At 45.9% G+C, this 13317-nt stretch overlaps 1 protein-coding gene across 4 annotated transcripts in view; it reads right to left on the minus strand.

The window, feature by feature from the left end:
* dnajc10 (DnaJ (Hsp40) homolog, subfamily C, member 10) overlaps window positions 1–13317 on the minus strand; it is a 263701-nt gene that overhangs the window by 101676 nt on the left and 148708 nt on the right. For all 4 annotated transcript variants that reach the window (XM_034185983.1, XM_034185982.1, XM_034185985.1 and 1 more), the window contains one exon: window positions 3062–3189. In XM_034185983.1, the coding sequence (XP_034041874.1) occupies window positions 3062–3189 (128 nt within the window). The remainder of the gene's footprint in view (window positions 1–3061; window positions 3190–13317) is intronic.

Below are 13317 nucleotides of genomic sequence, written 5' to 3' on the forward strand. Positions count from 1 at the left end.
GCCATCACTGGGCCTATTCCGACTGCAGTGTGCAGTCTGTCAATCCGGCATCCTGTCTTCAGTAGCTGTCCCACTATCGGTACCTCAGACAGAGAGAAAAAGACCAGAATCAGGCATCAGAAAGACAACAAATACAGTATAATTTGTCAGCATAAAGCAACAAGAAAAACAGAAGAAATACTAAGGTGATCGCCGGCCACTAGCCCGAAGCTTCACTAAAAGACCCAGAATTTAGATAAAGTTGAGGCTGCAACACGCTCCGTTTACTAATAAAATGAATTAAAAGAGTAAAAAGTGTGTAACTATACTATGCCAGTATGCTAGCCATACGAAAGGGGAAATAAGTGCATCTTAAGTCTGAACTTGAAAGTCTTCACAGAATCTGACTGTTTATTGATGCAGGGAGATCATTCCACAGAACAGGGGCATGATAAGAGAAAGCTCTGTGACCACAGACTTTTAGTCACCTAAGGACACAAAGGAGTCCTGCCCTAAGAACACAGAGCCGGGCCGGGTACATAGGGTTTAATTAGGTCAGCTAGGTAGGGAGGTGCCAGTAAATGAAGAATTTTATTGTTTAGTAGCAGAACCTTAAAATACAACCTCACAGAGACAGGAAGCCACGAGAAATGCCAAAATGGGTGTAATGTGGTTTAAAGGATGCTGAAAGATCAGAGCCGTGTGCCGTGATTTTTATGAATAAAGTTCAATTCATAATACACTGTTAGACAGCGCAAAATGTATTTCTTGTCAGATGATGTTTGCCAGTTCTTCAAAACGTTTTGTATGTGTTCAAAATTTTGAGCGGAGATAAGGCAGAGAGCTTTTCTTCTAATTTTCTTGCAGATGATGGTTCATTCTGAGCTTCTGAAAGCTCCGGTTGTCAATTCAGGACAAGCGCACATGGAGTGCAGATCTCTCTGTGTAATCTCACTCTCTGTGACTAGGCTTATGTAATTAATACACATTAATTACAACAAGATTGTGTTTGAAGTCTTGGTACACAAACAGTGAGGAATATGACGTCATGCTTTTAGACTACAGCAAACTCCGCTCAAATCCAGCATATATGTCAGAAAATCCTTCTTCTCAGCGCAGATCTCTGTGGAAATGTGATGCCATCTGTAGCACCGTAATTCCACAGGAGACAACAACAACAACACACAAGGGACACTGAAGCAATTACATAGAAAGGTGTTTCCGCATCCCTTATGTGTCCTGGCAAATTTTTAGAATGCACAACAGACTCCCAAAGGACACCATCTTGTGTAAAGGAGGTCATAAGGAACACATCTGATGAATTGACAGGTACTTTATTCATCCCAAAAGAAATTTTAGGCATCCAGTAGCTTCTTCAACTCACAAACATACATGCAGTAGTGTTCAGAATAATAGTAGTGCTATGTGACTAAAAAGATTAATCTAGGTTTTGAGTATATTTCTTATTGTTACATGGGAAACAAGGTACCAGTAGATTCAATAGATTTCTCACAAATCCAACAAGGACCCAAGCATTCATGATATACACACTCTTAAGGCTATGAAATTGGGCTATTAGTAAAAAAAAAGTAGAAAAAAGGGGGGTGTTCACAATAATAGTAGCATCTGCTGTTGATGCTACAAACTCCAAAACTATTATGTTCAAACTGCTTTTTTATCGATCCTGTGAATCATTAAACTAGTATTTAGTCATATAACCACAGTTTTTCATGATTTCTTCACATTTGTGAGGCATTAATTTTGTTGGTTTGGAACCAACGTTTTGCTGGTTTACTAGTGTGCTTGGGGTCATTGTCTTGTTGAAACACCCATTTCAAGGGCATGTCCTCTTCAGCATAAGGCAACATGACCTCTTCAAGTATTTTTGACATATCCAAACTGATCCATGATACCTGGTATGTGATATATAGGCCCAACACCATAGTAGGAGAAACATGCCCATATCATGATGCTTGCACCACCATGCTTCACTGTCTTCACTGTGAACTGTGGCTTGAATTCAGAGTTTGGGGGTCGTCTCACAAACTGTCTGCGGCCCTTGGACCCCAAAAAAACAATTTTACTCTCGTCAGTCCACAAAATATTCCTCCATTTCTCTTTAGGCCAGTTGATGTGTTGGTTGGCAAATTGTAACCTCTTCTGCACGTCTTTTATTTAACAGAGGGACTTTGCGGGGGATTCTTGCAAATAAATTAGCTTCACACAGGCGTCTTCTAACTGTCACAGCACTTACAGGTAACTCCAGACTGTCTTTGATCATCCTGAGCTGATCACTGGGTGAGCCTTTGCCATTCTGGTTATTCTTCTATCCATTTTGATGGTTGTTTTCCGTTTTCTTCCACGCGTCTCTGTTTTTTTTTGTCCATTTTAAAGCATTGGAGATCATTGTAGATGAACAGCCTATAATTTTTTGCACCTGCGTATAAGTTTTCCCCTCTCCAATCAACTTTTTAATTAAACTACGCTGTTCTTCTGAACAATGTCTTGAACGTCCCATTTTCCTCAGGCTTTCAAAGAGGAAAACATGTCCAACAGGTGCTGGCTTCATCCTTAAATAGGGGACACCTGATTCACAGCTGTTTGTTCCACAAAACTGACAAACTCACTGACTGAATGCCACACTACTATTATTGTGAACACCCCCTTTTCTACTTTTTTTTTTTACTAATAGCCCAATTTCATAACCTTAAGAGTGTGCATATCATGAATGCTTGGTCTTGTTTGATTTGTGAGAATCTACTGAATCTACTGGTACCTTGTTTCCCATGTAACAATAAGAAATATACTCAAAACCTGGATTAATCTTTTTAGTCACATAGCACTACTATTATTCTGAACACTATTGTACACATGAAGAAACAGGTGGCAGAGTGAAAAAACAAAATGTATCAAGGACACATATATACAAACAAAAGTTTAATATGAAGTGAAAAAGACATGAGACACTACTGGAAAGGCTTCCACATCTAACAGTACCTGCTCTCAAATCTGGACACAAATCAAAGTTTTTTTTCAGGTCAAAGAACAAAAGTCAAAGTCATCAAAAACAGCATTTACAAACCGGAGCAAAAAAGTCCACCAGCCAAGCCTCCTTCTGGTCTGCTGGGAAGTTATCGGGCCTCAGAGTCGTCACATGAGCATGAACGCTGTCCTTTGCAAAGCCTGCTATGCTGTACAGCACATCCTTACCTGCATTAACACACACACACACACACACACACTCAACACAATTGCTGTTAGCGGTGCAACAAGCTGCTGGTTCCAAAAAGCAAAACAAAAAAATATACTGCACAGGCCAAAGTGACCAGAGGAGATGGAAGGGCTGTTGATCTATGTGATGAAGTGATAAAGGTGAGGAGTTTTATGAGTGCTGCAATGTCCCCAAACTGTGTGTGTGTGTGTTGGGGGGGGGGCACACAGCACCCCCACCATCACAGGAGAGCACACATGCAGTGACAGAAGCAGTACCCCCACCAGGAGGAGCGTCGATAAGCCACAGCATGGAGGTTAACAAACCACCCTGCATGTGGGAGGAGCCAAACCCTGTGAGTAGGAGAGAGAGGACACAGACCCCCAGACCCTGCACAGACAGCAGAACAATGCCCCACCTGAGACTGTCTACCAGGACAAGAGCCAGCACCAGCCCGAGCGGCGTCGATATGATGGTGTTGGAAACAGCTCTCTCTGGTTTACTCACTCCAACGCCAGGCAACAAGAAAGAGACATACACAGGTTCCCTCAGCTGGTGTCAGATATTCCAGATTAGGAGGCTCAAATTTAGTCTTGCGTTAGGTGGGTAGTCAATGTAACTGTGGCCAATGAGATTACTGTCACAGCTCAACTCTGTGACTGAAGGTTGTCCAAGAGATGGTCCTGCTGCTGGTAACCGAGCAGGGAGCCCCAGTCCCAGTGGCTCAGTGGACCTGGATTGTGCACAATGACAGGGACTGAGTTCATTAGCAACAGCAGCTGGTTCCAGCATCTAGAAGAGTACTGCTGGACAAGGCATTCAAAAACTGGAGGTGTGACTATGGAGATCAACACAGTCTTGTGGACAGACGCCAGAGACTCCTGCAAAACTGCAGAGCTCACAGACATACCTACTGAACTGTTATTAAAGTCTGAATTTGTAAATCTAGCTGTGGATAAAGTCTGCATTAGGGTCAGGCAGGTGGAGCATTCCATCATACATTCCACCTTTACTTGTCACATACACAATGGCACCATATAGAGCAAAGTGAAAAGCTTATGGACCTGTCTGGGTAGATCAACCACTAAAACCAACTAATAACCCAGCATACGAGGTCTGTCCGTAAAGTATAGGTCCTTTTATTTTTTTCAAAAACTATATGGATTTCATTCATATGTTTTTACGTCAGACATGCTTGAACCCTCGTGCGCATGCGTGAGTTTTTCCACGCCTGTCGGTGACGTCATTCGCCTGTGAGCACTCCTTGTGGGAGGAGTCGTCCAGCCCCTCGTCGGAATTCCTTTGTCTGAGAAGTTGCTGAGAGACTGGCGCTTTGTTTGATCAAAATTTTTTCTAAACCTGTGAGACACATCGAAGTGGACATGGTTCGAAAAATTAAGCTGGTCTTCAGTGAAAATTTTAACAGCTGATGAGAGATTTTGAGGTGATTCTGTCGCTTTAAGGACTTTTCACGGTGCGAGACGTCGCGCAGCGCTCTCAGGCGGCGTCATCAGCCTGTTTCAAGCTTAAAACCTCCACATTTCAGGCTCTGTTGATCCAGGACGTCGTGATGAGAACAGAGAAGTTTCAGAAGAAGTCGGTTTCAGCATTTTATCCGGATATTCCACTGTTAAAGGAGATTTTTTTAATGAAAGACGTGCGGGCGGATTGCAGCATCGGCTCGCAGCCGCCGCGACGCTCCGCCACAGTAAAAACACCTCTGTTGGAAGCCTTGAGGACAAGTTGGAACATCTCCAGCTGATAAACAATTTCTCATATACTCACTCCACTGAAAGCCATCAAAAGCCAACTGGATTTTAACAAATGGTTATCAACACAGAGGTGTTTTCCTGTGCCGCCGCGCCGCGTCGGCTGCGTCCCGACGCGCGGACCCGTCCGCACGTCTTTCATTAAAAAAAATCTCCTTTAACAGTGGAATATCCGGATAAAATGCTGAAACCGACTTCTTCTGAAACTTCTCTGTTCTCTCACAACGTCCTGGATCAATAGAGCCTGAAATGTGGAGGTTTTCAGCTTGAAACAGGCTGACGACGGTGCCTGAGAGCGCTGCACGACGTCTCGCACCGTGAAAAGTCCTTAAAGCGACAGAATCACCTCAAAATCTCTCATCAGCTGTTAAAATTTTCACTGAAAACCAGCTTAATTTTTCGAACCATGTCCACTTCGATGTGTCTCACAGGTTTAGAAAAAATTTTGATCAAACAAAGCGCCAGTCTCTCAGCAACTTCTCAGACAAAGGAATTCCGACGAGGGGCTGGACGACTCCTCCCACAAGGAGTGCTCACAGGCGAATGACGTCACCGACAGGCGTGGAAAAACTCACGCATGCGCACGAGGGTTCAAGCATGTCTGACGTAAAAACATATGAATGAAATCCATATAGTTTTTGAAAAAAATAAAAAGGACCTATACTTTACGGACAGCCCTCGTAAACACTAGTGCACTGATGTCCAAAGAATTTACAGAAAGGGCCAAGAAAGTGCAGCTTTTCTTTGCAACCACAGAGTCCAGCAGGTGCTTTCACTGCATAACATCACTAACTGTTTCTTACATCTTAGTTTCTCTTCATAGTTTCAAGCAATTTTCCAGTAGTTTGCTGGCCTTTGTAGTCACTGTTAAATACTGTTTTGTGTGTGTGTGTGTGTGTGTGTGTGTGTGTGTGTGTGTGGTCTGAACCTCTGCTTGTATTTTTTGGACTACTCTTCTGCTGCTGATTCTGACTGGACTGACTGCTGCCTAAATCAGCCACAAAGAGAACTGTGGACTGAACTAAAGGCTACTGACGTTTGTTAGCACTGTGACAATACTACCTGCTACTGGGACAAGTAAGGCAGCTTTTTCTCACCCACACTGTGGTTCTTTGCATTATGGTCCTCAGTCAGAGGCTTTACAATATAATCTGGATCCCACGGGAACAAATCAACGGCAGCGGACTTGCCTGTGTGAAATGCTCTATGCATTGCAAATATGTTAGCACAGCATCATATAAAGTTTAGACCTGCTGACTGACCAGCAGCCAACTCCTGGAGGAGCAAGTGCGGCTCCTCACTTTTGGCAGCATCAACGCTCCAGGGAGCAGCAGTTAGCAGGTGAACCAGTCCAGCACCTCATGCTGAACCTTACCTACCAACCACTGAATGGTACAACGACAATCCTGGGACCTGATGCTCATTCCTGTCCTTTGGAAACATGATCTTCAGCCTCCGTGGTTCATATCCTATGGATGCTTCACAAGTGGCCTTAATTATAACCCATCTGATGGGCCGGGCCACAGTGGGCGGTCACTGAATGGGACTGGCAGTCAGCCATCTGAAGCCGCTCCAAAGCTGATTTGTTAGGACAAGTAAAAGACCATTACAATAATCTAAATGAAAAGAAAGAAAAGTGTGGCTCATCTCAGAGCAGCTTTTGACATGACTGATCATTGTATATTGTTGAATAGAAGATCTACAAGAGGCTACTGGACATCACAGCCAGCCTACACACTGATACTGTGAGAGCTGCACGGAGTGGAGGCAGAGACTCAGAGTGTCTGTCAGGGATGGGTTCTGGCTCCAACACTGTTCAATGCTTGTAGAGACTCGGTGTTGGTAGTGATTAGCGACTTGGGTGTTTTTGTTGGTGAGGAAAGCTTTACTGACTAACCAATCAAAAACCTGCTTATTTAGGGTCTGCTCCTTTCTCTGGCCCTGACCAAGGCAGCATCTCTACATCTGGAGTTGGTTCCCCGGGCACCGGACTGTGGCTGTACACTGCCCCTAGTGGTTGGATTGCATCTAAGTGTAATTAGGACGGTAAAGTTTCATTGTATGTATATGTGTACAATGACAATAACGTTTCAATTCTATTCTATTCTGACCTTCAAGGACGATGCTGTCATCTTTGTGAAATCAGTCAATACTCTAAGTGCAGCACTTGAGAAGCTGAGTGAGGAATCAGAGCATCTGAGTTTGTGACTGGCCTGGATCCAGACATTCACTGACTTCCTGGACCCTGCTATCAGAAGTGTCTCTGTATGTGATGAAAGTGTTGAACTTGTAGAGACATTTACTGATCTCAGCAGAGACGTTTATGTCTCTGGGGCCTTGGCCTTTGAGATCCAGCGACGCCTGGGAAGATCTTACAGAGTCATGAGGTCAAAGGTCAGAAGTGTGTAGTGATGTCAATATCTTTGCAGGAGAGGTGAGGTCCAAGTCTTTATGGTCCAGCTGCTTCCTGTCTTACTGTATGGTTGTCAGACAGAGTCCAGTGACTTAAGTAACCAGTGTCTTAAGGTGAGGCGTGGATGACATTGGTACCAGGTCTCTGTGGAGGATCCTTGGGTCTCCATGAAATGATTGTGACAGATGAGCTTTTACACAGACAGCCTCTGAGGAGAAGGATCACTTGCATAGTGAGGAAGAGTCAGTTTTGACATTTTGGCCATGTGGTGTCTTTCTGAAGCGTCCAACTCGGATCCAACTCACCACCTGGTGGTGAGTTGGATCCGCTGGGAGGGAAGGAAGCCGGTCAGACCTGGCAGGCCCAAACGTATCGTGAGGGTCTGCTGGGAACGACTGGCGGAACCCTCTGTCAGCGAGGTCTTCAACTCCCACCTCCGGGAGAGCTTCTCCCAGATCCCGGGGGAGGTTGGAGACATGGAGTCTGAGTGGACCATGTTTTCCACCTCCATTGTCGATGCGGCCGCTCGTAGCTGTGGTCACAAGGTCTCTGGTGCCTGTCGCGGCGGCAATCCCAGAAACCGGTGGTGAACACCGGAAGTAAGGGATGCCATCAAGCTGAAGAAGGAGTCCTACTTATCTTTGTTGGTAGGTGGGACCCCAGACGCAGCTGACAGGTACCGGCAGGCCAAGCATGCCGCTGCCCGTGCGGTCGCAGAGGCAAAAACTCGGGTCTGGGTGGAGTTCGGGGAGGCCATGGAGGAGGACTATTGGTCGGCCTCGAAGAGATTCTGGCAAACCGTCCGACGCCTCAGGAGGCAGAAGCAGCTCTCCACCCGCACTGTTTACAGTGCGGGTGGGGAGCTGTTGACCCTGACTGGGGATGTTGTCGGGCGGTGGAAGGAGTACTTCGAGGATCTCCTCAATCCCATCGTCACGTCTTCCGAAGAGGAAGCAGAGACTGGGGACTCAGAGGCAGACTCATCCATCACCCAGGCCGAAGTCACCGAGGTGGTTAGAAAGCTCCTCGGTGGCAAGGGTCCTGGGGTGGATGAAATCCGTCCTGAGTACCTTAAGTCTCTGGATGTTGTGGGACTGTCTTGGCTGACACACCTCTGCAACATCGCGTGGCGATCAGGGATAGTGCCTCTGGATTGGCAGACCGGGGTGGTGGTCCCTCTGTTTAAGAAGGAGGACCGGAGGGTGTGTTCCAACTATAGGGGATCACACTCCTCAGCCTCCCCGGTAAGGTCTATTCCAGAGTACTGGAGAGGAGAATTCGACCGATGGTCGAACCTCAGATTCAGGAGGAGCAGTGTGGTTTTCGTCCTGGTCGCGGCACACTGGATCAGCTCTACACGCTCCATCGGGTGCTCAAGGGTTCATGGGAGTTCGCCCAACCAGTCCACATGTGTTTTGTGGATCTGGAGAAGGCGTTCGACCGTGTCCCTCGGGGCACCCTGTGGGGAGTGCTCCGGGAGTACGGGGTCCGGGGTCCTTTGCTAAGGGCTATCCCGTCCCTGTACGACCACAGCAGGAGCTTGGTTCACATTGCCGGTAGCAAGTCAAACCTGTTTCCAGTGCACGTTGGCCTCCGCCAGGGCTGCCCTTTGTCACCGGTTCTGTTCATTATTTTTATGGACAGAATTTCTAGGCGCACCCAGGGTGTAGAGGGGGTCTGGTTTGGGAACCACAGAATCTCGTCTCTGCTGTTTGCGGACAATGTGGTTCTGTTGGCTTCGTCAAATCAGGACCTTCAGCGTGCACTGGGGCGGTTTGCAGCCGAGTGTGAAGCGTCCGGGATGAAAATCAGCACCTCCAAATCAGAGGCCATGGTTCTCGACTGGAAAAAGGTGCTTTGCCCTCTTCAGGTCGGTGGAGTGTCCTTGCCTCAAGTGGAGGAGTTTAAGTATCTTGGGGTCTTGTTCACGAGTGAGGGTGTCTTTTTATATTGCATGATTAAGCACACAGGTGCCTCAGTGTCGAAGACTCCATCAAAGCCCTCAGCTCCTGAGGGCTTTGAAACTCCGGTCGTGGTACGTATGTCAGGATGCTCTTCCTCGACTACACCTCTACCTCCAACGCCATCCAACCAAAAAAGCTGATTGGAAAACTGTCCGATCTGGGGGTCCCGACCACCACCTGCAACTGAATGTAGGTTGTACCGATGGAAGGAACAGTCTCCACTGAGCTCAGAATCGGCACTGGATCACCTCAGGGCTGCTGCCTCAGCCCCAAACTCTTCACCCTATACACCCATGACTAGCTTGCGTAAACTAAGTCAACCCCCCCATTTCTTTCATTACTGTTTGTAAATGCTTCAGTCAGTTTTTCGGTGTAACTGTTGTGAATTTTAGCTTATTATTTTACTCCTGTGTGAATCTTAGCAGTGGTTAGCATTTTCGTAAGCAGTTAGCTCACGCTAGCATGGCTATACTCTTGAATTTTCTGGTGCACAAAGTACACTACTTTACACTACATAAATCCTGCGTGATGCTGGCAGATAGGGTGGCTCCTTTAGAGAGCCGTGTCCGTAAGTTAGAACAGCTTCTTAATTCAGTGGAGGTAGATGTTTACGGGCACTCCAGACAAGGTTAGTGTTGGGCCAGCCAGTGTGCCCATTAGCATCAGCCTAGAAATGCCAGCTGTGGATGATGGCTTTCGGACTGTGGTTAGGTGGAGGAAGTAACATAGGGCTTGGTGCCCTGTTGCAGTACCCCAATCACACTCGCCACTGCAAACCAGTTTTCTCCCTTGGATGTGAATGATGTCAGATCTCTGAGCCCACGGGTGACTTCCACTCCTATCTCCAGACTGAAACGCTGCGCTTTAGTGACAGGTGATTCTATCACCTGCAAAGTCAGGTTATAGATGCCGGCTGACGTTAAATGTATTCCTGGGGCCAGAGCTCCCATCTTAGGGTGCTGATGCTGCAGAACGGTAGACAGACAAAGGAACATGACACGAGATACAGTCACATAGTTATTCACATTGGTGCCAATGATGTCAGGATGAAGTACCCAGAGGTCACAAAAATGGACATAGAGAGGACTTGTGACCTTGCCAGAAAGATGTGTTAGCATCGATTAATAGTCTCTGGTCCCCTCACCTCCCGCGGTAATGATGAGGCATTTAGCAGGGTAACATCGTTAAATACGCGACTGACGCCATTTTCTAGACAGCAAGGCTTTAGTTTTATTGATAACTGTCCTTCATTATGGGGCCACCGTGGCTTGCTGATGCCTGATGGCCGTCATCCTAGTGGGGAAGGTGCCGCCATCTTGTCCGAGAACATAAACTGAGCTCTACAGGGAGGGTAACATTAGGATTTTACAGCAGGCCACGGAGCAGGTGATTAGAGACCCTGCAAGGCTTATGACAAATGTGGGTGTGGAATCCATTAGCTTAGTGGAGAAATTAGTGCAGAAAATCCACTATGGTGATAGTGCAGTTTATCTGCCAGGGAGGGAAATTCAACAAGTTTCCGTAGATGTGTCCATAAATCATAGAGGGATATGCTTTGCAAAATGTAATACCCAATACTACACTGGATGTCACTGAAATTGAGGGTGGCCCGTTGGCTGTTCCAGCAATATCAAATATTTGGTGTCTGATACCTACAACCCGCGTGGAATGTCTCGAACCTAAACCCACTGCCAGACATCTTATATATGCTACTCAGGAACTACCCCTAAATCCAAACAGTCCAACTGTCAACCCCACTGAGGTCCTTAGTCTAGGTCTCATTAACATAAGATCACAATCCTCAAAATCATTGTTGATTAATGATCTAATTATGGATCATCACTTAGATATGATTGGGTTATGCAAAACCCGGCTTAAACCAACAGCTGTCCTTCCCTTAAATGAGGCCTGCCCACTGGCGTACACCTTTAGTCACATCCCTCATGATGCGAAGCAAGGCGGGGGTGTTGATCTTATTTATAAATCTAGGTTTAGTTTATTAGCTGTTGGGGATCACAAATATAACTCGTTTGAGCATCTGATTCTCCGCTCTGCCCACGATGCTACGTATTGCCAAGGTCAGAAAAATAAAAATCAGCCGTATTACTTTGTCACTGTATATAGGCCCCCTGGCCCATATTCTGAATTCTTAGATGAATTTGGTGATTTCATCTCAAACTTGTTGACAAGTGTAGATAACATTCTGATTATTGGTGACTTTAACATTCATATAAATAAGCCTTCTGATCCCTTCGGCAAATCATTTATGGAAATTGTGGATGCATTAGGATTTCGGCAATGCATTCAGGATTCCATGCAGATTAGTGGAAATACCTTGGATTTGGTTCTCGCACATGGTATTGCTGTCACGAATATTGACATCATGCCTCTTACATCAGTGGTCTCTGATCACTCACAACCCCAATTCCAATAAAGTTGGGACGTTGTGTGTAATGTAAATAAAAACAGAATACAATGATTTAATGATTTTCAAATCCTCTTCAACCTATATTCAATTGAATACACCACAAAGAAAAGATATTTAATGTTCAAACTGATAAACTTTATTGTTTTTGTGCAAATATTTGCTCATTTTGAAATGGATGCCTGTAACACGTTTCTAAAAAGCTGGGACAGTGGTATGTTTACCACTGTGTTACATCACCTTTCCTTCTAACAACACTCAGTAAGCGTTTGGGAACTGAGGACACTAATTGTTGAAGCTTTGTAGGTGGAATTCTTGCTTGATGTACGACTTCAGTTGTTCAACAGTCCGAGGTCTCCGTTGTCGTATTTTGCGCTTCATAATGCGCCACACATTTTCAATGGGCGACAGGTCTGGACTGCAGGCAGGCCAGTCTAGTACCTGCACTCTTTTACTACGAAGCCACGCTGTTGGAACACGTACAGAATGTGGCTTGGCATTGTCTTGCTGAAATAAGCAGGGACGTCCCTGAAAAAGACGTTGCTTGGATGGCAGCATGTGTTGCTCCAAAACCTGGATGTACCTTTCAGCATTGATGGGGCCGTCACAGATGTGTAAGTTGTCCATGCCATGGGCACTAACACACCCCCATTCCATCACAGATGTGTAAGTTGTCCATGCCATGGGCACTAAAACACCCCCATACCATCACAGATGTGTAAGTTGTCCATGCCATGGGCACTAACACACCCCCATACCATCACAGATGTGTAAGCTGTCCATGCCATGGGCACTAACAATCAATCAATCAATCAACTTTTTTCTTATATAGCGCCAAATCACAACAAACAGTTGCCCCAAGGCGCTCCATATTGTAAGGCAAGGCCATACAATAATTATGAAAAACCCCAACAGTCAAAACGACCCCCTATGAGCAAGCACTTGGCCACAGTGGGAAGGAAAAACTCCCTTTTAACAGGAAGAAACCTCCAGCAGAACCAGGCTCAGGGAGGGGCAGTCTTCTGCTGAGACTGGTTGGGGCTGAGGGAAAGAACCAGGAAAAAGACATGCCGAGAAGGGGGGCAGAGATCGATCACTAATGATTAAATGCAGAGTGATGCATACGGAGCAAAAAGAGAAAGAAACAGTGCATCATGGGAACCCCCCCACAGTCTACGTCTAAAGCAACATAACCAAGGGATGGTCCAGGGTCACCCGATCCAGCCCTAACTATAAGCCTTAGCGAAAAGGAAAGTTTTAAGCCTAATCTTAAAAGTAGAGAGGGTATCTGTCTCCCTGATCTGTTTTGGGAGCTGGTTCCACAGGAGAGGAGCCTGAAAGCTGAAGGCTCTGCCTCCCATTCTACTCTTACAAACCCTAGGAACTACAAGTAAGCCCGCAGTCTGAGAGCGAAGCGCTCTAATGGGGTAATATGGTACTACGAGGTCCCTAAGATAAGATGGGACCTGATTATTCAAAACCTTATAAGTAAGAAGAAGAATTTTAAATTCTATTCTAGAATTAACAGGAAGCCAATGAAGAGAGGCCAACACGGG

The sequence above is a fragment of the Thalassophryne amazonica genome, chromosome 14 (genome assembly GCF_902500255.1).
Source record: "Thalassophryne amazonica chromosome 14, fThaAma1.1, whole genome shotgun sequence".
NCBI classification, from domain to species: domain Eukaryota; kingdom Metazoa; phylum Chordata; class Actinopteri; order Batrachoidiformes; family Batrachoididae; genus Thalassophryne; species Thalassophryne amazonica.